Genomic DNA, 25,223 nt, shown 5'->3' on the forward strand with positions numbered 1-25,223 from the left:
TTACGATAACCATCATCATCATCACTATGCTGAGACAGCAGTGATTACAGATCAAAGGTATTAGCGTGATTACTCATTACTGATCGTCAACAAACACGTTGTCAGCGTTCTCCGCTGCATTTTCTTGGCGATATTAAAGAAAAAAATAAAGAAAATCACAATCGCATAGGAAGTGAGTGGAGACTCTGTCAGCCAATCACATTCACGGATATCTCTGAGACAACAAACAAAAGATCGAGGCAAGCCGAGCTCCCCGGAGTCGACCCGTCCTCTGACGTTAGCGCTGACTGAGGCTCCTTTCCGCACCGCCACATTCGCCACTGTCCTCTCACCGCTTCCTCCATCACACGCCACGATAGACGCCCCCTCGGTACTCTTCACCGCTGTGGGCGCTCAGGTCTGCCTGAGCAGTGACGGTGGTCGCTTCGCCTCTGTGGCTAAGCTAAGCGCGTTAGCTGCTCGGATAAACCAGCTCTGGCCAGCGGAGTCATTTAGCATAGCCTTCTAACAGTGAAGCTAGTTAGCTTAGCCCGCTAAGCTAACCTGCTAGCTACCCCCCTTCCCTCCTCCCCCTCCTTAACAAACTTGACACTGACTGACACAAGTGGCTTTGGCTTGTTTTAGTAACAAGCCATTTTTTATTAACACTCGTGTCGCTGCCATGTCCGCACAGACGTCTGGCTGCGGCTTCCTCATGTCGGTGGTTGTCCACGGAGACGCGGCTCTGAACGAGCAGGAAAAGGAGCTCAACCAACGACTCCGACGGCTCTATCCGGCCGTCAACGAGAGCGAGACGCCGCTCCCTCGCTCCTGGAGCCCGAAGGACAAATTCAGTTACATCGGCCTCTCCCAGAACAACCTGCGTGTGCACTATAAAGGTATGACACGGCGGCTCACACCCGTTTTAACACATTTTATTTTATTATTATTATTTGCTTTCCCATGCTAACGCCAAGGTTGCTAACGTTAGCTTAGCGGGGGCTGCTAGCTGGTGGAAGCCTGCTGCTGCTGTGGGCTAAAAACAAAGTGGGCTAACAGTTTTTATCAACAACAAGACAGAGAGGACATCTTGCAACTCGACCAGCTGGCGAGGTGTTCCCACGGCCACAGTCGACCCATTAGCTCGGCAGCTTCGCCCTTAATAACAGCTACGTTGACTGTCACTGTATGTACGCCTTCACGGCTGTCACGGCTCGGCATAAAACAAAAACACCCGTTTAAGTTGAACCGTTGTCGCATCCAATGCTGATTAAAGCTTAAGTCGTGAGTCACCTTTTTTGTCAATCCGTGTCATGTTTATTAGCCAGCACGGTTCGGACTAGGTAGCCTCCTGGTTGGGCTAATGTAGCATTATGGGTGATTTTTAAATATCAGGGAAAAATACGGTGACGCATATTATGTTTGGACTCGGTGCAGCTGATCACATTTCCAGGGAGGCATGAGCCGATATGAAAAATCCTTGTCAGGATTAACCTGAAACCTAAAATATTGACGATTCACGTTAGCACCGCGACAATAGGAAAGATTACATATGTAGCTATATTTACACACGTATGTTTTTAGTTTATTGTATCATAACAACAATGGTGGCCTATAATATATACACATTTATTTATGGATATTATACCTTTATATATGGTGACATCAGATAAGATCTGCTCTTATTGATTAAATGGAATACATGTAATCGACAAAATTGTCTTAGTGGATAACATTTAAATTAGATTGTTGTTTTCGTCTGTATCACCCAGATCTAATTTCTAGATTAATAAATGAAAAGGGCAGAGTGTTCCGTCTGTAATCCAACCTCATTTGGTTGGCATCTTAAAGTTTTTTTGACCGTTGTTGTCATTATTAATATTATTATCATTATTATTATTATTATTATTATTATTATTATTGTTAGGATTCTTAACATCTCCCCCTTAAAAATAAATCACTAGCGCTGCATGTTGGTGAGTGAGATGACATTTTCAAGTGACATGTGAAATACGAAAGATTTTCCACGTTCTCGATGATACTGATAAGCATTCATGACAACAAAGTTAGTGTGAGTGAATTTGTCATGATGCAGATATCGTATATTATAAGAGCTGCAACCAATGATGATTTTAATAATTATTTAATCTTTAACCCTAAGTCATTTGTCCACAAAGCAAGACAATCATTTTGACAGCAAAGAAACTAGAAAATATTCACATTTAAGAAGCTGTAAATCTAATTCTTGCTTTAATTACTTCTAAAACACTAAAGCGTAGTCTACAATTATCAAATTAGTTGATTTCTTTCATGATGGATTAATTGTTCCTGTCTTCTTTACATTCCACTGAAGCAGAATTGAATGACCAGGTAGATGTTTAGCTTTTATGCTGCTTTCCATTTAAGTTGGTACTTGGAACTTGGAGTGACTTCACCCCCACCCACGTTCACCCATTTAGGAACAAAAACATGGATGCAAATAACAAAGCTCTTCAGGCTATTTATAACATGTCTATAGATAACAGTAAAAAAAAAAAAGGGAATCAAATGTGAAAAGTAGCTGTGTTTGTATGTAGGCAGCCATCTTGGAACCCCATGTTGAGTTTGGAAATATCAGACTACAAATGGAACGCACCATTCAGTGAGTTTATGTTAAAAGTCTGATTTTAGTCAGACTAAGACAATTGTTAGTCTTTTTTTTATGTCACGTAAACACCTTAGTCCAACTCAAATCTAGCGAGTCTTAGTTGGACTAACATCCCTGGATAATGTGATTCATAGTCCGATTGCTCCTGCATGTATAAGCTTAGTTAGACTGGAGTCAGACTAAGCACCAAACTGTCCTCCCCGGGCTTTGACCCTGAAGTAGAAGGAGGCGTCTTTCGTCAGACAGCACAACAACCACAAGAGAGATACATGTCCATAATGCCCTAATTTCTGTCCATCTCACAGTCCACTGTTTTTCTGTAAAGTAAAGGTCAACAGGAAACTCTTTCAATACACACTAGCTTATAGAGGGATACAGCGCCACCTACAGAGATAGTCAGACGTACACAACCAATAAATCGATTTTCTCCTCCACGTGTTTACTTAACCCTAACCCATAGTAGCCGGACTGTGATCTTGGCTCGATTTAAACGGTGTATGTTAACATTACATTAAGAACATTGTATAAATATAAACGTGTAATGGGATAAAGTAGTGGATCTATTGAACACCATTTTAATGTAGGACGGTACTGGAAATGGCAAATGATCGCCACCCAAATCATAACAAAAGAAAATGTGTGTGTAATGTAGTAGCATCTGATGTTACATTAGTGGAATAAGTGGAAAGGGAACCAGAGGGTCGCCGGTTCAAATCCCCACCTGGCCAAAAAGGCCCTGAGCAAGGTACCCAACCCCCAATGCTCCCCGGGCGCTACTCAGCAGTCCACTGCTCCTAATTCTAGGATGGGTCAAAATGCAGAGGAATACTTTCCCTAAGGGGATTAATAAAAACTAACACTACATGTCATTTATCCAAAGCGACTTAAAATGGAATTGAGTCCAATCAGCCAGGGGTGGAATCGAACTTGCGACCATGATGTCACTTTGTTTCACCCACAGCTTAATTTTCTTCACTTTATCCATGTTAATTATAACATAATCACTTAAATCTTGACTAAGAGCCAGGGAAAATTCTGCAAATGTGTTTCCTGTGACTCATCTGTGGGTCCCGACCCAGTGTTTGGTAACCACAGAGCCCGACGGTTGTGACGCAGAACAGGGAAAAAGTTGTAATTCTGCTTCCTGGGTGTGTTCCTCCTCTGCTTCTGGAGAGACCAGCTACACACACTTGGTTCCAGTGTGTGTGTGTGTGTGTGTGTTTTTTGAAGAGCATGAAGACAGATGTTGAGACGCTTTAACTTTCACACATTCACATTTTTCGACCAAGTACAAAAAACAAGGTCACACTCTTTTAATGACTGTATTTTTACAGCAGCACTGAGCCTTAAATTGTATTTAACAGTAATTTAAGGCTTAATTGGAGCTGAGTGCAGGAACTCTTTTATTATTCTTTTGTTTTTCAGCCTGTATTTAAGTACCTACAGTTATTATTTTTGTCTTCATTGAATAGTTACTCATGTTCTGCCTAGATTTGTTTGTTTTCTCAAGGGCCGAACAATTAATTGAAGTTATATCGAAATCGCAACACAACCGGAGGCAAACATTTCACGTCGCCCACAACTTTAAATTGATTGAATCTGTGTCTCAGTGTTTCTGTCCCTTTTGTGATGACAGAATAATCCAGAATCCACTCACAATAACCACAACCTCACTGCTTTCACCCTCAACTCAAGGTCACGGCAAAACCCCTAAAGATGCGGCATCTGTACGTGCCACTCATCCCATCCCAGCTGCCTGTGGAGTCTACTACTTTGAGGTGAAGATCATCAGTAAAGGCAGAGATGGGTAAGAACACACACATTAAAAATACATCTCCTGCCGTCAAAACCTCAAACATCAGTGTTCATTGACTATTGCCAGATGTTGTCAATTTAGAATCGTTGAGCAGGCAAAATGTAACGTGATCGTTGTTTACAGGATTTTACTAGAAACGGCCATAGCTTCTTTAGCTTTTCAAGAGTAATGTTGTGACCGTGCACACATGGTCTCAAAGACAAATTCTGTCAACGTATTTTGTAGCTGGAAATGCTACAAAATTTCCAGCTACAATATGAGCTAGCTGCTCGTATTTTTACTTCGCCGCTCCTCGTATTTATGCTTCGCCGCTCCTCGTATTTGTACTTCTCCACTCCTCGTATTTGTACTTTGCCACTCCTCGCATTTATACTTCGCCGCTCCTCGTATTTGTACCTCACCGCTCGTATTTTTACTTCGCCACTCCTCGTATTTGTACTTCGTCGCTCCTCATATTTATACTTTGTCTCTCCTCACTACACCGCTCATATTTATACTTCACCGCTTGTATTTTTACTTTGTCTCTCCTCGTATTTATACTTCCTCATTTGTACGTCCTCATATTTATACTTCGTCTCTCCTCACTTCACTGCTCGTATTTATACTTCACTGCTTGTATTTTTACTTTGTCTCTCCTCGTATTTATACTTCGCTGCTCCTCGTATTTATACTTCACTGCTTGTATTTTTACTTTGTCTCTCCTCGTATTTATACTTCGCCAATCCTCGTATTTTTACTTTACCGCTCGCATTTATACTTCGCCACTCTTCGTATTTATACTTCGCCGCTCTTCGTATTTATACTTCGTCGCTCCTCGTATTTATACTTCGTCACTCCTTGTATTTATACTTCACCGCTCGTATTTTTACTTCGCCGCTCCTTGTATTTATACTTCACCGCTCGTATTTTTACTTCGCCAATCCTCGTATTTATACTTCGCCAATCCTCGTATTTATACTTCGCCGCTCCAGAACAGCTTTGAGTGTGACCCTCGTCTCTTTGACCCTCGTCTCTTTGACCTTGTCTCTTTGACCCTCGTCCCTTTGACCTTGTCACTTTGACCATCATCTCTTTGATCCTCGACCCTTGTCTCTTCCATTGTGTGTCTCACAGGTACATGGGCATCGGCCTCTCAGCTCAGGGTGTAAACATGAACAGGCTCCCAGGTAAGATGACACTGTGTGTCTTTGGGTGTGGTGTCTCAGCTATACATTACTCCAGGGTTCTGTTTGTGTCTGCTGAGGGTTTTATTATTATTATTATTATTATTATTATTAATAACAACAATAATAATAATAATAATAATAATAATAATAATGATGATGATGATGATAATGAATATATTTAAGCCCAGGATATTATATCTGTATATGGTCTTAGATACTTTATAGTGATATGACAACATCCAAAAATCTGTAATTGTATATCCACTGTAATAATCCAATTGTGTGCACAGAAAAAGTTTGATTATGTAAACTTGCATAATCCAAATTCTAGACCACCAAATTAATTGATTGATTTCAACTCCCTGAGTAGTTGGTAATCTGAATTAATTCCCCAAAATAATCAAATTTGTGCCCACTAAGAAAAGTTTGAATATTTACACTAAAATAACTCAATTAGACACCCTTGAATAATCAGATTAAGACCAGAGAGAGAGCGAGCGAGAGCGAGAGCGACCCCTTGTTCCTCCGTATGTCAGGTCAGAACCTCACTGAGATTATCAGACCACACAGGAAGTGAAATCCACCCAGCAGCTCCAGTCTGACCACTGTAAGATAACAGGCAGAGGAACTGGTGCCAGACTGCTGCAGAGTGAAGATCTCTCCAAAACTCAACTTTAGTTTGTTTTAGCTCCTCCATCAGTGATAGAACCTGCTGCATTTTTTACTTCCTGCTCTGACGAGGTTCAGCTGAACCGGTACTTGGTCAGAGAGTGTCGTCACTGAAGAGTCATGAGAGCCACGTAAAAGCAACAATGTCCAACTGTAGATCAAAGCTAAAGATTTAAAAATCCTGAAAACATTTAGCAAAGGAAATGTGTAAAATGTCCATGTTTAGAGTGTGGTGTTTTTGACGTTCAGTGGTATTTCACTTCAGTGTCAGACGTTCAGTGGTATTTCACTTCAGTGTCTGAATCGGAACTAATGATTCACTTTCATCCCAAAAGACTGCTTTACCAGTTCCATTTTTCTGCTGTTGCTCACACTCTGATATTTCTGCCTCCTCAGGTTGGGACAAGCACTCGTATGGTTACCATGGTGACGACGGCCACTCCTTCTGCTCGTCAGGCACGGGGCAGCCCTACGGCCCGACGTTTACGACGGGTGACGTGATTGGCTGCTGCGTGAACCTCATCAACAACACGTGTTTCTACACAAAGAACGGCCACAGCCTAGGTGAAGAGGAGGAGGAGGAGACGGCTTTGTTTGCTCTGGTTTTACACCTGTGGGTTTTTTAAGGGATGGAATCAGTCTGAGGTGGATGTTGATTCATCTTTAGGTTCCTCATGATACCATTACAACCCTAATTCATCTTAATGCATTATAATTCTTTAGGAAATGGTGTATTTAATGATCTGAGGACAAAAAAATCCACATCTTTCACTGGACACCGAGGAAAGAAACACAAATCTAGTTAATGACGAGCTTTCACCTTTTTCTCACTTGCTCCATATTGCTCTGGTTTGTTTATCCTCCACCTCTGGGGGGGTGCTAACCTGCCAAGTCATTTTTAGCATATATAACATTATTTACTTTATGGACCAAACATGCACTGAAAATAATCGTTTAGTTGCAGCCGTAATTATTTCAAGTGTCAAGTGTTCAGTGACACTTGAACAATAACACGACTCTCTGGAACTTTAATGTAAAAACTATTTAAATCTGTGAAATCATGTGATGAGTAAACACTGACACAGTTTCTCCTCCTGTCCAGGTATCGCCTTCACAGATCTACCAGTAAGTACCAATGTTTCCACTTGTACAGAAGGGACTTCTGTTGCTGACTTCTGTAGCTGTGCAGTGAAGTGCATCATCGCCTCACGACAGCTGACCCCTGTGTTAACTGGACCACAGTGACACACACACACACACACACACAATTAGCAGTGTGTGAAGTCGTTCACGCAGTCACCGCTTCCCGACGGCCAAGACACCGACACATCCAGAGAGTTGTTGAAATGTGACCATTTCTGCCTGACCTCTGACCTCTTGTAGTCTGTCACAATGGCCTGAGTTTAGATCAAGCCCAAAGACCCATGAACTGATTAAATGATTTTAAACCCCTCGTTTTTTTAAATGCGTGAATATGGGTGTGGTCTGAGTGGACAAAGCCACATTATCCTCACTACGACAAGTGAATATGCTCAGTGCTGTGAGAGTGGATTTTACGAGCGTCAGTGAATGCATCACCGATGAGTGGTGAAGTCGATCTGACAACAGAGCGGTCGAGGTTCTGAACTTTACCTGACAGCCACTACAGTTAATTCAACCCTCCACACGAGTAACGGCACAAAATAATAATAAAATAAAACTCTTTTAAATAAAACTTTTTTAACGACATTGTAAAGAAAACGTGGAGGAAACTAATCCTTGAAGTGCTGCACAACAACAGGAAGTTACTTCCACAGTCAATAATAAGATCTACAGGAAACACCCTGAGTTTTTAGTGATAGTCGTTGACAACATCTCTCTTCCTGTTTACATTTGTCAATTCCACCGTCCTAAACTCTCCTTTTGTCTTCTCCGCTGCAGCCGAACCTTTACCCGACCGTGGGCCTGCAGACTCCGGGCGAGGTGGTGGACGCTAACTTCGGACAGCACCCATTTGTGTTCGACATCGAGGACTATATGCGGGAGTGGAGGACAAAGATCCAGGCTCAGATCGACCACTTCCCCATCGGAGAGCGCGAGGGCGAGTGGCAGTCCATGATCCAGAAGTAAGAGGAAGTGGATTTCGTTCCTGGGTTACAAGAACACGACTGGGATGTTGTGTCTAATCAGCGCCTGTATGTTTTCTTCCTGTCAGAATGGTGGCGTCTTACCTGGTTCACCACAGCTACTGTGCCACGGCTGAAGCCTTTGCCAAATCCACCGACCAGGCCGTGCACGAGGAGCTGGCCTCCATCAAAAATCGACAGAGTGAGAGTCCTGGCTTTTCTGCTGTAACCATGATTAAAACTGAGCAGTGGGGCGGCGTTAGCTCACTTGGTAGAGCTGCCGTCCCATGTTGAGGTTACAGTCCTCATTGCACCCGACCCCAGTTCAAATCCCGCATCGGACTGTCCTTTCCTGCATGTCGTTCCCCCTCTCTGCCTCCCCATTTCCTGTCTCTCTGCACTAAACTATCGATTAAAGGCATTAAAAGCCCAAAAATATACTTTGAAAAAAACTGAGCAGTGTTATTGTAACTGTGCACATGATCTGCAGAGATCCAGAAGCTGGTGTTGTCGGGCAGAATGGGCGAGGCCATCGAGACCACCCAGCAGCTCTACCCCAACCTTCTGGAGAGGAACCCAGACCTTCTCTTCATGCTCAAGTATGACTCCTATTCTATCTGTAGAGAAGCCAATGTGGACTTGTTATAGAGTATCATTGACTTTGTCCTGTCCTCTGTCCTCTGTCCTCAGGGTCAGACAGTTCATAGAGATGGTGAACGGGACAGACAGTGAGGTCAGGTGTCTCGGAGGACGCAGTCCAAAGTCTCAGGACAGTTACCCCGGCTCCCCCCGACCCTTCAGCAGCCCCAGTCACAAAGCCAGCAGCTCACAGCCGTACCTCACAGGTCTCACACACGCACACACACACAGCCGCACTCACAGGTTACACACACACACACAGCTGTACCTCACAGGTTACACACACACACACACACACACACACACAGCACTCACAGGCCACACACACAGCTGTACCTCACAGGTCTCTCTCTCTCACACATACACACACAGCCGTAACTCACAGGTCTCGCGCACACACAGCCGTACTACTCAATATTTAATGAGAGTGTCCCCACAACGTACATGACTACATTTGAAGGTGAAGATATGTTTTAAGGTAAGGTTAGGATTAGGCCAGTAGTAATTGTGGTTAAGGTTAGAGTAAGTCTCCAAGAAATTAATGTAAGTCAATGCAATGTCCCCTCAAGTCATGAATGTCCAACGTGTGTGGGGGGGAGAGTGAGTGGTTTACAAACTTCGTTTTCCTGTTTGAAACAATGAGAGCTAACACCAAAAAGCTATTGTTAAGATAACATAGACGTAATAATCAACTGTGATTTATTTCACGCAGAGTTGCTGCAACTGTTTATTTCCACTCTTATTTTTTAGGCTATGACAGTAACTGCTGTAATGGTGTGACGTCCAGTAAGAGCCACAGCTCCTCCCCACACAGTCACAAGCCCTGCCCCCCAGCTTCTGGCTCCACCCTCCTAGCCTCTGACATCAGCCTTAACGGCAGCCGCAGTCAAGCTTCTTTAAGCAGGTACATGATGTAATTTCCTGTGTATTTAACCCTGAATGAATGGCATTGGTTCATAAATTAAATGTTCATTTTTTTTTTCCGTCAGCAGCGACGTGGACATGGAGGTCGACCACTTCACCAACGGACTCACACAAACCTCCACTAATGGTTTCCTCAACGGAAGCTCCAAACACACGGCCGAGCCGGACGACTGTGAAGCCGACATGGGTGGGTGTGTGTGTGTGTCGTCGACCATGTTCACCACTTAATTTCAACAGGACACGGCCTTTTTTCAATTGAAAATGGAAGTTTGTAAATGGCTTCAGAGAAAACCAGTGACGTCAGCTCAGGAGCTGCTGCTCACTCACTAACACTTTAACACGGCCTCAGCCTCTCCAATGAAGGAAACTCAAAAACCTTCTTCTCTGTTATGAACAAAATCCTCCAGCCACCTGTATTCCACGGAAACCTGCAACTCCATAATGGACTACTTCAACCAGAAAATCCATAACATTCATCAGCACCTACATCACAATTCACTACCTCTCCCCATCTGAAGCTCCTCCTCTTTGTCATCTCTTCTCCAGTTTTCTTCTTCCCACTACCTTCGAAATCTCTGACCTCATACACAAATCATAGCCCACACGTGTCAGCTCGATCCCCTCTCCCCACAACCCTAAAGAAATCCTGCTCCCCCTCATATCCACTTTCATCTGGAATAGTCCTTTCACTTTTCCAAACTGCCGCTGTCACCCCCATATTAAAGAAACCTGGATCAGACCCCAACAATTACGATAACCTCCGCCCCATTTATAACTTACCTTTCATTTCCAAAATCCTAGAAAAAACTGTCACCACCCAACTTCCCTCTCACCTATCCCTCCACTCACTCTGTGAGCCCTTCCAGTCTGGTTACCGCCTTAATCAAAATCACCAACAACCTCCTCATTGCAGCTGACTGGTTCTGTCTCCATCCTCCTCCTCTTTGATCTGGGTGCTGCCTTCGACACCATCTCACACCCCATCCTCCTCAGTAGACTCTCCTCCATTGGCCTCTCCTACACTTCCCTCAGCTGGTTTCACTCTTACCTCACAGGCAGCACTCAGTTTGTATAGCTCAAATCTTTCATTTCGGAACCCTCCCCAGTCACTACAGGTGTGCCCCAGGGATCTTTCCTGGGGCCCCTTCTCTTCATCATCTATCTCCTCCCCCTCGGTCACATCCTCCGTAAATTCAATATCCAGTTCCACTGCTTTGCCGATGACACCCAGCTCTACCTTTCTTGTAAACCAAATTCCACACTACCACCCCCCTCCCTCACCTCTGGTCTCTCCAAATTAAAAACCTGGTTCACCTCAAACTTTCTTAATTTAAACTGCAATAAAACTGAAATCCTCCTCCTCGGCACTAAATCCACCCTATCTAAAGTTAACAGCTTCTCTCTCATCATTGACTGCTCCTCAGTTTCCCCCTCCCCTCAGGTAAAGGGTCTGGGTGTCAACCTCGACACATACTTTCCTTTCACTCATACATCAACATCCCTACCTGCACTGCTTATTTTCATCTCCCGTCTTGACTACTGCAATTCTCTCCTTCGGCCTCCATAAAATCCAACTGGTCCAAAACTGAGCCGCCCGTATCATCACAAAGATCCCCACACAACACCACATAGCCCCCGTCCTCCAGCACCTCCACTGGCTCCCTGTAAAACACTGCATCAATTACAAACTCCTCCTGTACACATACATGGCCTTCCACAACCTTGCCCCTCCCTACTTGTCTGACCTCCTGTCATCCACCCCCACTCGTGCCCTCAGATCCTCCTCCTCCATCCACCTGTCTGTGCCCCCTGCCCGCCTCAGCCCTATGGGGGGCAGAGCCTTCAGCCGCTCTGCTCCCCAGCTCTGGAACACCCTACCACCTGACCTCCGTAACTGTGACTCTCTCCCCGTCTTCAAATCAAGACTCAAAACTCACCTGTTCCGGACTGCCTACTCCCTCTAACCTCCCTGCTTTTACCGTCACTGCCCTATTTTAGTGTGTTGATTTTATGTTTTTTGGTTTAGCTAATTGTGCGATTTTAAGTCATTCTGTTTGTAAAGTGTCCTTGAGTGACCTGAAAGGCGCTTTTAAATTATATTTATTATTATTATTATTATTATTATTATAACACACAGACTCACTCACTAACACTTTAAAACACACTCACACACTGACTTTAATACTTATATTTGGGTCTCTGGAGGCTCTACCAGTCATGGAAAAAGAATACTCTGTCCTTTTTTCGTGGTCCCCCTTAGTCTAATTATAGGCGATTAAAACATGCAATGTTGAATCCCCTGCACTTATGACGGCAGCATGCGCATTTCACCGCGAATGTTACCGCCCCACCAGGAAGTTTACTTCGAGAGCTCCACCTTAGCTCCACCTTGTCCCTGCGAGAGTGCAGGCGAGGGAGGAAGAGCGGTATTATGTCAACGTGGAGGGACAAGTGTGCTGTTAGTGGCTGCACAGTGGAGCACAGTGTTTTACACAAACTTCCAGCCTCAGAGGATTTTATATATGAAGCTAATGTGCCGGATAAAGTCAGCAAACGTGTGTTTGTGTGTTCGCACCACTTTGTCAGACTGCGGCCAGCGGTCGCCGTATTTAGTCAGTGTATTTCACCGACTTACAAACACACATTTTTAAGAAAAGGTCAAATAGAGCTCATAACATCAGCCATATTGATTATTGTCAGAGAACTAGTGGAGGGAGGGTAGAGGAATGGAGTGGAGGGAACAGGCCCTGAGTGAGCGCAGTAAAAAGGACAAATCAGAAACCCCCTGGAAGAAGTGGGTGTGTGTTTGCCTGTGTCTCATTTGCATATAAAGGGACCAGGCACAAAACCAAGCGTTCTGAAAGGGGCAGGTTTAGCAGGGTTATTGAACTGCTATGGTGCTTCATCCTTATGGTATTTTGACCAAAGCATGTCACTGACATGTTCATTAGGACACCAGGGAACTATTTTAACTTGGAGAAATAGGGTATAATAAGTCCCCTTTAACACACACACGGACTCACTCACTAACACTTAAACGCACACTCACTCTCCCACACCAAACCTGATAGAGAAAATTTGTGATTTTAACATCATACACACACACTGCTGCCTCCATCACTAAGTTCAAATGTCTGATTTTAGTGAATTCGGCTTTTGAAATAATTCCCTCAGATTGACGTCAGTGACACAAAGTGACCACGTGAGGCAGCAGTGAGATAAAGACGTGTGTGTGTTTGTCCTCTGCAGAGGTGGAGTCCGCTCACTCTAAGCGGCAGCTGTGCGGCGGCAGTCAGGCCGCCATTGAGAGGATGATCCATTTCGGCAGAGAGCTGCAGAGCATGAGCGAACACCTGCGCCGCGAGTGTGGGAAGAACTCCACCAACAAGAAGATGCTGAAGGTGACGCTGACGCACAACTGTACCTGTGTTGTGATGGTGTGCTCATACATGTACTCTCTGTTACAGGACGCCTTCAGTCTGCTCGCCTACTCTGACCCCTGGAACAGTCCAGTCGGTTACCAGCTGGACGCCATTCAGAGAGAACCTGTCTGCTCCACCCTCAACAGTGCAATACTAGGTCAGTCCTGATCTTCATCTCAATATACACATGTGAACCTGAACCATGTCACATCTCACTTACTAATCTGCATCAGAGGATTCATCATCAGTCTTTATATTCTCACCAGACATTTACAGTCACACCTCACATTTGTCTGTCTGTCTGTCTGTGTGCCTGTGTGATCTGTCACCCTGAGAATCTTTTTTTTTTCCTTCTCTCAGAGACTCACAATCTGCCCAAACAGCCCCCGCTGGCCCAGGCGGTGGGTCAGGCCGCTCAGTGCCTCGCCATCATGGCACGGACTGGCAGCGGCTCCTGCGCCTTCGCCTCTGTGGACGATTACTTACACTAGCCCCATCAACACACACGCACACACGCACACACACACAGGACCTGTCCAGAAGTGTGTTTGTCACTTGTGAGCCGAGGGAGTCGCAGAAACTAGAGGTGGACCCATGTGAAAATAGATGAAACCATGACAGCTGATAACAATGGCTGATAGCCCTGTCCCCTCTCTCCTAAATCACAAAAATGAAAAAGACATGAAGTGATTTTTGGTTTATTTTCTAAACTTTTCTTTCTGCTGGTGTAGAAAAAGACGTTTTCTTTTTAGTTCTTCAAAAACTTCAAAACAATGTGGCCTATATGTGGTGCTGTAACGCGCCCGTCCATATGTGGCGCTGTAACGGACCTGTTCTAATGACATGTTGGAGCAGTAATCTGTGTTCTAATAACATGTTGGAGCAGTAATCTGTGTTCTAATAACATGTTGGAGCTGTAATCTGCATTCTAATACGTTAGTGCGGTAATCTGCGTGTCCACATGAGGCAGCGCAGACTTCACAGTAGGGTGAATATTTCTCTGGTTTCTTTGCTCTGTATAACAAAAACAGAATTAAAAGTGAACAAAAGGAGACGTGAGAATAACTCGACATGAATGGCACATACGTATATTTATCATACTGATGATTTTCTGATTTCTTTGCTCAATAAAACAAAGAAATCATTGAAACTAGATGAAACTGTACCATGACATTTGAGAACCTAATCATTTCCAGGTTTGATCGACGTTTTCTGGACTAAAGGATTCTTAGATTGATGGAGAAACTGATCATTAGAATCATCGGAGGTCGGGGTTCTCTACTGTCCAGTTGAGTAAACTCTGCGTGGTATTTTATCGTGAAACAAATACGTCAGAAGTGATTTTATCGGTAAAGTTAGCCGTGTTTGTATCTTGACATAGCAAGATTTGCTCCGAGTTTCCGAGTTGTTCCATTTATAAATGGAACGCACCATCAGAGTTTACAGTCCGCGTGTTCTTGAATGTCGGATCCAATCCGATAAATTGGTCGACCTCTAGTTGAACCCTCTGACTGTCTCTTGATGACCAGGAGACGTTTCTGGACAGGTCTTTACTCAAACACACACACACACGTCCTTTTCCATCCATTAGCTCCAGGATTGGTCCTCTCTCACATCCTAGCAAAGCTACGTCAGCGCCGCTCTGACGGCGGTGGATGAGACGACCTGAGAATCCACCGCAGAACCGAACTCGTGCAGGCGAGTCAGACGAAAACTGGCTAAAAAACAAGTTTGAGCAAAACTGCGAAATTTAAGGAGAAAAAAAATAACACCAAGAGGAAAAAAGAAAACGGGCAGGTGTGAGCCGTGGCCGACGCCCCCTTTAACGTGATTGCTGTGAACTCACACACTTGATGGACACAAAACATGGGATTTTAAAAAAAAGTCCTCCTCTGCGGACATTCGCTGAGCACTCGAACTCCAGGAAGCCCCGCCCCGCCCAACCCCGCCATAACCTCCGACGTCGGCCGTCGTCCGTCTAACATGTGGACTCGCGGACTTCAAAGAAGCCACAGAGAATCTTCACTTCCCTCTGTTTAATCACGTCTTTGTTTTTTTTGTTTTCCGTGGACGGAGTTGGGGGCGGAGCAAAGGGAGGAGGCGTGGAAACCAGGCTCTCGTGTTTTTTGTTTTGTTTTTAGTTTCTCCAGGTTTACACGGCACGGTGCAGACCACCATGATTGTCATTATTATTATTATTATTATTATTCTAATGATCATATTATTATTGTTACCTTCATTCACATCATATTTGTTGAGCGTCAGCAGTTTCCACAAACCTATCACAATAAAAGTCCCAATTCCACGAGCGTTGTGTACATGTTAACGTTTCTATAAACAAAATAGAGTCTACATATTTAGTTATAAACGCAAAAAAACAACAAAACAATACTTTTAACGCTTTTTACTGACATGAGTGATGGCTGACACTAGTTCTTACGAATCCGTGGTTATTCACATATTTAACTGAGAATCTAAAATAAAGTAATGAAACCAAATTTTTTTTCGTACTTTTCAAATATAGCAAATGGGGTGATTTTGCGAAACTTGATGTGGGTATTTAATTCTTTCCAACTTATTTGTGAACTAGAAGTCATCAGCTAGCTAAATTCAGAGAAATCATGGTACATTTTTACGTAAAATGGTGCAACAACTGATAAAATCGGTGCATGGAACTGTCCAAATGTGTTTTTAAGTTACTCAAACCAACAAATTTTAGGAAAAACTGATTCGGACAAAAAATGTAATTTAGCTAAATTTGCTAGCCTCACAAGTACTTAACACTCGCGCTGAATTGCGGGAAAATTAACTCATACTTTAGACGAAATAACCGATTAAATTTGTGAATCTGTCGTGTAAAAAGGTTCAAGGGCTGTCGTCGTTTGTTGTTTTTCCGAAGTTCATAAAACAGAGTCAAATAGTTATTTATTTTCTCAATTTTTTTAGATTCTCAGTTAAATATAGAACGAATGATTCACATATTTTTTGTACGTTTCCCGTTTTATAGTCGTCAGGGTTTCGTACGCAGACGGAAAAACTGACATCGACGTCTCTGACCTTTGTCCGTTTAAAATAAAAATTAGGAAAAGAAAATGAGTCGTAAGAGCGCATGAACATTCCTGATCGCAAAATTTTAAATATATCAGAACTGTGACCACCACTAACTTCTACTTTCGGCTTCTGTGACTGTAGCAGAACTTTTATTATTTATTTTTTATTTATTGAACTTTACTGTCGCAACTCTTCTTTGGAGTCACCCAAAAATGCTTTCACTGACACCAAAGTTCATGGACGTTTATTTATCGTATTTTTTCCCCTCTAAATGTGAAAATAATTTCACAAAATGGCCGCTGCATTCTTTAAATGCAAAAGAAATGCAAGGGAACGCGTGACGGCGCTCGTCAGTTTTTACAAAACTTAAATCTGTAATACGTTAACTCTGTTATTGACAAACGTGCAACTTTTTCCACCAATGTAGTTGCAGTTTAACAATGTTTCGCACACGGAGAGCTGGTGAGAGACGGCTCCGCCCACACTGGCTCTCGAGATCAGGCTGTTTAAGTCTATTTAAGTGAACGTCAGCGTCTCTTAATGAAAATATAAGTATTGGATTGGGACGTCCCCCGACTTTCTTTACTTCATTTTTTCCTCCACGACGTCGGCAGTGCAACGTCGGCCTCACAGGTGGACTCTGAGAAGATAAGTTGATTTTTAAGATAAGATGAGCTCTGATTTAGATTCAAAGAACAAAAATAAATGATTTTTTTTTTCACATGAATGTTACTTTAGCCACTTAATAATAAAATCTGTTAGTTTAAGTCTATGATATCTTTCAGAACATATTCAAAACTGATGATTGTAAAGCACTCCAAACCTCAGAGAGAAAATCAGTGATTTTAGCTGCTGCTCCTCTGCTGCCTCGTGTGGTCACTTTGTGTCACTGACGTAAATCTGAACAAAGGATTTCAAACACTGAATTTTACAAAATAAGACATTTGAACTAAGTGATGGAGGTAGCTGTGTGTGTGTGTGTGTGTGATGTTAAAATCACTGATTTTCTCCATGGACTTTGGTGTGGTAGAGTGAGCGTGTGTGTGTTAGAAAAGTGTGTCTCACATTGAGACAAAGACGTGAATGTGTCTTAAAAACATCGCAGACTTAAAGTAACGTGTCAGTAACTCATCGCTCACCACTTTAGAACCAGGACTGTCCCTTTAATGATGGAACGCAGTGAGACACAAATGCTGATTTTGTTTTTTATTTATTTTTAATTTCCATTTTGGCTCAATCACAGTTTTCTTTTCCTCTGCGCTGCCCCCTGGTGGCAGTTCATTTACACACATCCACTCGACGCATTTACCCATCATGCCTCAGTGGTGATAAACCTCAACTCTACACGAGATTCTCATTCTCATTTTATTTATTCATTTGACTGTTTTTTGTTTTTATTAAATAATGCAATCTTTAGTCCACTCACGATGAAGAACATACGAAAAAATGAGTTCATGAAATTAAAATAACAGGAAATAAAGAACCAAATATTTTAGAAGGTCGACTTCTCTGCTGTGTGTTTGTGTCAAGGCTTTTATTTTGAAGGTTCTCCCCTATGTTTCCTTTATTTTCAGTTGAAGATTTTGTCGACAAAATAATCGTCTGATGCCAGAGTCACGATCACGATCCATGTCTCCTTTTTGTTTGTTTCTCCTTTTAGCTTCAGTTCAGTGTTTGAGGAAAATGTCCACAGCTGATCGCCGATGTCTTTAAGAACGTGTCCATGTCTTTATCTCACTGATAAACCACTCACTCTCACACACCAAAGTCCAGAGAGAAAATAAGTGATTTTAACATCAATTCAATTCAATTCAATTTTATTTGTATAGCGCCAAATCGCAGCATACATGATCTCAGGTCTGTATATAGACAACATCAAGGAGAGCAAAGAAACACAACAGTCACACAATGAGCAAACACTAGGCATCAGTGGAGAGAAGAAGAAATCTCTGACAGAATCAGGCTCACAGATGTGCAGCATCTGCCTCGACCGGTTGGGGTGAAAAGAAAATGGGGACAGAAAGGGGGGACAGAAAGGACAAGAGGGAGATGAGGTAGAGACAGAAGAGAGAGAGACCAGGAGCAGATACACAACAGCTGTATCAGGTTACAAGTTTATACAGTTAATGATATCGACTTTTATGGCACAATTATGGCACAATAATAATGGTGATGATATGGATAGCCTCGAAAAATTGATCTTGATCCCGCAACCTGCATGATGAGAATACAGAGAGAGGGAAGGAAGGAAAGACACAAACTAGGGAGAGGAAGAGACAAAGTTAATGACATATTAAAAGTCATATTCATACCCTGAGTGTGAGAGAGTGAATGTGACAGAGTGAGTGTGAGTGCACCACAGGAAAATCCCCCAGCAGTCTCGGTCTATCACACACACACAGGAGTTGTTGCCTCCATCACTAAGTTCAAATGTCTGATTTTGTCTCTTCAGTGTTTAAAATCCTTTGTTCAGCTTTACGTCAGTGACACAAAGTGACCACACGAGGCAGCAGAGGAGCAGCAGCTAAAATCACTCATTTTCTCCATGAGGTTTGGTGTGAGGGAGTGAGTGCTTTACAAACTGTGTCCACAGCCGATCTGTCCGTGCGTCATGTGCAGTTTGTGTGAGGGTTAAAATGTGATAAATGATAATGATGGAGACATGTGATGTCACTCAGAGCTGCAACAACACTGATTATTATGGGATGTCTTCATGTGGGGGCCCTCGGTCAAATAACATTTATTTTTCTTTACTGTTGATGCTAATATTTTAGTTTAAAATAAAAATAAAAAAACATTAGCAGTAACAGGAAGTAGTCACACTTCCTCTAACAGATCATTTTTTATATAACATACATTTTCATACCGTATTTTACTTTAATTCTATAATTAAAGTAATTTAAAGTTCCCTCCGGGTTCTCCGGCTTCCTCCCACAGTCCAGAAACATGCAATGTGGGAATTAGGTAAATTGACCATAGGTGTGAGTGTGAGAGTGAATGGTTGTTTGTCTCCATGTGTGTGTGTGGCCCTGTGATGGACTGGCGAACTGTCCAGGGTGTACCCCGCCTATCGCCCGATGTAGCTGAGATTGGCACAGCACCCCCCGCGACCTTCTGGTGGAGGAGAAAGCGGTAGATGATGACTGACCTTGGATATGGTTTTAAGTATTTTTCCCCAGTAATTGGACAGTTGTGAACAAGACCAGAACATGTGAATAAGAGAGCCAACCTCCGATTTACACCTTGGACAGTATCGAGAGATTGTCTGTATATTATATATATTATGCAGCCTTTCCGGGGTGTAATAAATTATGTGTATCAAATTGTATTGAGTTAGTATGTGTTTACTATTAAAGGAGAAGCGTTAGGCCTTTTCAAATAACTCGATCCAATCATCATCTTCAAAATTGTGACATTGTCGACCTCCCATTTTCCCCTAGCCTTGAGCACTTTTCCCAACAGACTGTTGTACATGTGAGATACGAATCCCTTGAGTTCCTTCTTGCTGCCCAGTATACTATCCAGGGGTTGTGTTGTGATAGGCAAAAGTCTGCCTCTCTGTTCTGATCGAATATAATGCTAAGTTGTAGCAATTTGAAAAAAATGCCACTGGTCAAGGCTGTATTTATCTGCAAGATCTTCAAATGACTCTAAGGCCCTGTCCTATGTTTTGATGCCCTTTTATTAACCATACTTGGTTAATACCATCTCTTAGAACTTTAGGTAGAAGGGGGTTTGTATGAAAGGGGGCAAGGTTATATAGGGCTTGATCACTTTGGGTCTTTTATGTAATTCAGACCATGTTTTATAGGTTTGTTTTATGAATGGGTTTGTTGTCAGCGTATGAAGCTGTTTGAGTGAAGGAACATATGGGATTGAGGTAAGACACTTAGAATTTATATCCTGCTGTTCCATCTGTAGCCAAGAGGGGGGGTTGCTGTAAGTTTGCGTTCCATACCCAAACTGCCCGGCATTGCACTGCCCAGTAATAAGTTTCAAAGTTGGGGAGTTTCAATCCCCCTTCCTGATATGTACCCTGGAGGACTCTTAACTTAATTCTGGGGGTCTTAGTCCTCCATATAAACCTAGATACCATTAAGTTCCGCTGACACCCTAAATTGACCATAGGAGTGAGTGTGAGAGTGAATGGTTGTTGAGATTGGCACAGCACCCCCCACGACACTCTGGTAGAGGATAAAGCGGTAGATGATGGATAGATGGAGGGATAATCTACATTTTCATAGTGTCTTTCGTTGTATTAGTTAATTCTATAAATCAAACGTTTTTATGTCATTGCAGGACATTCAGCAGGTGAGAATGAAAGTAAAAACATTTTATTACTGAACAAATATTCAAAGAGAATCAATAACTTTCTAACTCATGTTTTTCATTAGACAAAGTGGTTTCATCTCGTTAGCATCGTCTGTTGGAGCTTCTGTGGAAATCTGATGGCACAAAATGGTGGAACTTCCAGCGACACTTCCAGCGACTTTGATGTTGTTTGGGAACATGAAAGGACAACTGTCTGTCTGTCTGTCTGTCTGTCTGTCTGTTTGTCTGTCCACAACACAAAGGTGAACTTCCTGTGATGGCTTTGAACAGAGAGTTAGTGAAACTTGTGACTGACTCAAGCTGCAGGGAAAAACGTGCAACTGTGGTGCAAGGAAGTGGAAAAAGGCTGAGTCTGAGTGTTTGATGGTTAACTGCAGATCTGTTTCTGAAATGGCGCAAAAAGGTGTTCAGCTGCGTTTGGAAAACTTCTCTTGTGCGATCTGCATGGAGCTTCTGAAGAATCCTGTGACGATTCCCTGTGGACACAGTTTCTGTCTGAACTGTATCAAGACCTTCTGGGACGGGAGGACGATCTCCAGCTGTCCTCAGTGCAGAAAGACCTTCAGACCGAGACCAGACCTGACCAAGAACTTCATGTTAGCAGATTTAGTGGAGGAGCTGAAGAAGCCTGAGGTCCACGCTGCTCCTGCTGGAGTGAACGATGTGGTCTGTGACGTGTGTGGGAAACTCAAAGCTCTCAGGTCTTGTGTGGTTTGTTTGGCGTCTTATTGTGAAAAGCATCTCCAGCCTCATTATCACTCGCCTGCATTTAAGAAACACAAGCTGATGGAGCCGTCCAAGCACCTCCAGAAGAACATCTGCTCTCGTCACGTGAAGATGATGAAGATGTTCTGCCGTTCAGACCTGCAGCACGTCTGTTATCTGTGCTCGGTGGAGAACTCTGCCTCAGAACCAAAGACCAGAGCCCAGTTCCTCACGTACTCACAGGAAATCACGCTGGATCCAAACACGGCCAATGACGAGATGTTGTTGTCTGAGGGAAACCGAAAAGTCACAGCGACGTGGAAGAAGCAGTGTTACCCTCGTCACAAGGACAGGTTCACGGACTGGTGGCAGGTCCTGAGCAAAGAGAGTCTGACTGGACACTGTTACTGGGAGGTGGAGTGGAGAGGGGGCGGAGTCCGCGTCGCCGTGACGTACAAGAGCATCAGCAGATCAGGAGACTCACACAAATGTAAATTTGGATACAATGACAAGTCGTGGGCTTTGTATTGTTACCAGAACAGCTGTGACTTTTATCACAACTCCATCAGGACTAAAGTCTCAGACGTCGAGTTTTCCAGAGTGGGCGTTTACTTAGACAACATTGCAGGTCTTCTGTCCTTCTACAGAGTCTCTGACACCATGAGTCTGCTTCACAGAGTCCAGACCACGTTCACTCAGCCTCTCTATGCTGGAGTTGGACTTTATTTCTCTTTCCCTGGAGACACGTTTGACTTCTGTAAACTCAAGTAGGAGCCGTTTGTTTTTTCGAGCAGATGACCTTTGACCCACATCATGAACGTTCACGTTTGACGAACATTCATCAAACATGAACCTTCATGATGTTTGATGAACGTTCATGATGCTTGACGAACGTTCATGATGCTTGATATGTTTGATGAACGTTCACGATGTTTGGATCACAGAGAAGAATCACTTTATCATCAGTGAAGTCCCGACGGCTTCTAACAACTAAAATATCTGTTTCTGTCTCTCAGCGACATCTGAAGTAAGATGTAACAGCTGTGAAGAGACAAAGTTCTTCTGGATCAAAATGGAAACTTCAAAAAACGCCTGTGATTTATCTCAAAAACACAGACAAAAAGTCTGTGTTTTTGTTTTAAATATCAATATACAAATATGTTTGAATAAAAGTGAGACGATCAGATTCAACAATTGTTTCCTCTTTATTACGCAACATCACGGTGAAACAACGTTGTTGTGTGTTTTTTAACTAATAAAAAACTACATTCATGCTCCTGAATATTAATATAACACAATTATTATTATCATGTACAAATATTTATTTATTTATTTATGTATAGAACACTTTAAACACAATTATTATTATAATGTATCTTTATTTAGTTATGTATAGAACTCTTTAAACACAATTATTATCATGTATCTTTATTTATGTATAGAACACTTTAAACACAATTATTATTGTCATGTATATTGTATATATATTTTTGTAAACATATGTCATATAATTCACAACATTCTGTCAGTAATTCAATCGTGGGATAATTATTGGTGAAAACCTTTAATACCAGTAATGTGTTGATATTGAAAGATTGTTTTAACTAATACACACTACAGGTGCTCCATGCAAACATATCTTTTTACTTTTACTTCAGTACAGAGGAATACATATATATGTACATATACACACACATACATAAATAGCGCTAAATGTGGCTGAAATAAAAGTTATAAATGAAAAAATAAATAAAAATGAAGAGCCGTTTGGGAGCCGAAAGATCCAAGTGCTAAAGGCTGCGGCCTGCGGGAGGTTGGACATCCAATTCCGCCCACACCGGGATTGGAAGGTCCGGCCCCGCCCACTTGCTACATTTACAAGAACTGTAGGATTTCGTCAAAGTATACTTGTGTAGTATACTTACACTAAGGGGGACCACTTATATTTGAGTCCCAAATATAAGTGTTAAAATGGTTAAAAAGTTGATTTTGCATAATATGTCCCCTTTAAAGGACTCGTGGAACAACTGCTCCACACCTTTGACTTCAGTCGATTAGACGACTGTCGCAATCGACAGTCATATATACAATATAACAACTATAATATGGAAATGTCTCTGTCACTGTGCTGTTGGCAGTCATGTTTGTTTTCACACACACACACACGGTCAATAAAAATGCTGAGAAGCACAAACTGGAAATACAAGCTTTTTAATATTAGTACTTTATTCTCATAATATTACAACTATATATACACATATATGTGTGTGTGTGTGTGTGTGTGTATATGTATGTATGTGTGTATATAAACTTTTTTAGAATTATGAGATTTAAGTTGGAATTCTGACTCTGAACCAACGCTGCTACTTGGAGGTGTAATGGTGATGGGGGGGTAGATTAAGGTTCAGTCAGAAGCAGTTGTAAAAATATATATATATTTTTTTTAAATTTTCACATAAAGACGCTTTTTCTTTTCAACTGTTTCTGTGTTTTTGTGAAGGAACGGGTGAAATCTGAGCCATGTACAAACCACAAGAGGGTGCCATTATCCTTAATAATCCTTCATCCTTTATTCAGCAGTGAGCCTTAGGTTAGTGAAAACAACTCTTTCATTTCATCACACATTTGTGTGATTTCAGTTCAAACATTGTTCAGATTGAGATTTGTCACTAAAGCTAATTAAACGTTCAGTTACAAGAAGAAAACAACACAAGTCTGATGCTGTGATATATTGTGATTATATTTACTGTAAGCAAAAATAAACTTGCACTCTGCTTTAATTTCGGCTCCTTGTTGTGGTTCATCTGCTTTATGTGTTTTTAAAAGTTTAACGATTGTTTTTCTAACTAAAAAAAACATGGCTGTTAATTCATCTGTTTTCTTCATTGGCAGTTAAATGTATAAAATCAGTCAAATAGAGTGCTGGTTAGTTACTATTTAACATTTTAAGTTTAGTGAAAAGCTAATAAATGGCTAACTTGAGAATTAGGTAAAATATACATAGGGCTACAACGATTAATCAATTATTGATTAATGGTCAACTAATTTTGATAATGGATTTGTTGGTTTGAATGTTTGTTTTTATTCATTGAAACCAGTTTCTGGGATTCTTCAGCTTCTTAAATGAGATTATTTTCTGGATTCTTTGCTCCATAAAACAGAAATAATTTATAGTTTGAGAAACATCGTTTCAAAACCATGACTGACATTTTCTGGACCAAACTAGTATTAATAATCACTTGCTGCAGCCCTAAATATAAATATATATTATAAAAACAAAATGGTAATGATTATTTTTGTTGACCTAATGTATTCATAAATTCACCGCCATGAACTCCTCATTTAGAGCCATATCTGTAAAACTAAAATGATTATGAATTTTATTTACACATAAATCTGCAGGTTGGGAAACACCCTACTCTTTGGCAACCACTGCTGTAAATCCCAATTTAGTTTGAAATGTCTTTAAAAATGGACGGATTTTGGACTTTAATCTCATAATTCTGATTTTGCTTTCCTCCGAATTTTAATCTCAGAATTCTGACTTTGTTTTCCTCAGAATTTTAATTGCAGAATTCATGCTGTTATTTAAATTGTTCTACTTTTTTTCAAAATCGGTTTTTACATGTGACCCTAATGCTCTTCCGTAGGTTTTCTTTGTGCATTGTCGTGTATAAATAAAGTTTTGTATTTATTAAAAAAAATAAACAGTGGGAAATCCTTGGTGTCGCCTCGGGTGCAGTACATGACATTCACCGCCAGGGTTCA

At 42.0% G+C, this 25,223-nt stretch overlaps 2 protein-coding genes across 5 annotated transcripts; both read left to right on the top strand.

Annotated features, from left to right (window-relative positions):
- Window positions 1–203: 203 nt before the first annotated feature.
- Window positions 204–15,675, top strand: ranbp9 (RAN binding protein 9). 4 transcript variants are annotated; one of them, XM_044028208.1, is made up of 14 exons: window positions 206–878; window positions 4,322–4,433; window positions 5,556–5,608; window positions 6,674–6,841; window positions 7,380–7,402; window positions 8,198–8,382; window positions 8,472–8,584; window positions 8,873–8,981; window positions 9,073–9,227; window positions 9,772–9,925; window positions 10,011–10,132; window positions 13,195–13,346; window positions 13,413–13,524; window positions 13,728–15,675. In XM_044028208.1, the coding sequence occupies exons 1-14, from the start codon at window positions 662–664 to the stop codon at window positions 13,856–13,858; spliced, it is 1,806 nt and encodes a 601-aa protein (XP_043884143.1). In that variant the 5' UTR covers window positions 206–661; the 3' UTR covers window positions 13,859–15,675. The 4 variants fall into 4 exon arrangements, with proteins under 4 accessions (XP_043884136.1, XP_043884128.1, XP_043884143.1 ...); XM_044028215.1 differs by having other exon boundaries at window positions 10,014–10,132; XM_044028201.1 differs by having other exon boundaries at window positions 204–878; window positions 10,014–10,132; window positions 13,195–13,524.
- A 4,997-nt stretch (window positions 15,676–20,672) lies between these two features.
- Window positions 20,673–22,542, top strand: LOC122779324 (tripartite motif-containing protein 16-like). Its single transcript, XM_044041521.1, has one exon. It carries the CDS (start codon window positions 21,114–21,116, stop codon window positions 22,224–22,226), a length of 1,113 nt encoding a protein of 370 aa, XP_043897456.1. The 5' UTR covers window positions 20,673–21,113; the 3' UTR covers window positions 22,227–22,542.
- The last annotated feature ends 2,681 nt before the right edge of the window (window positions 22,543–25,223 follow it).

Source organism: Solea senegalensis, linkage group LG1 (genome assembly GCF_019176455.1).
Source record: "Solea senegalensis isolate Sse05_10M linkage group LG1, IFAPA_SoseM_1, whole genome shotgun sequence".
NCBI classification, from domain to species: Eukaryota; Metazoa; Chordata; class Actinopteri; order Pleuronectiformes; family Soleidae; genus Solea; species Solea senegalensis.

What these genes read in the sequence shown, in the direction of transcription:
- ranbp9 (XM_044028193.1), top strand. Translation starts at nt 662, where the DNA reads ATGTCCGCACAGACGTCTGGCTGCGGCTTCCTCATGTCGGTGGTTGTC. An exon ending in AAAGAACGGCCACAGCCTAG is followed by an intron (nt 6,842 to 7,379) that starts GTGAAGAGGAGG and finishes CCTCCTGTCCAG; the next exon opens with GTATCGCCTTCACAGATCTA. An exon ending in CTCCATCAAAAATCGACAGA is followed by an intron (nt 8,585 to 8,872) that starts GTGAGAGTCCTG and finishes CATGATCTGCAG; the next exon opens with AGATCCAGAAGCTGGTGTTG.
- LOC122779324 (XM_044041521.1), top strand. Translation starts at nt 21,114, where the DNA reads ATGGTTAACTGCAGATCTGTTTCTGAAATGGCGCAAAAAGGTGTTCAG.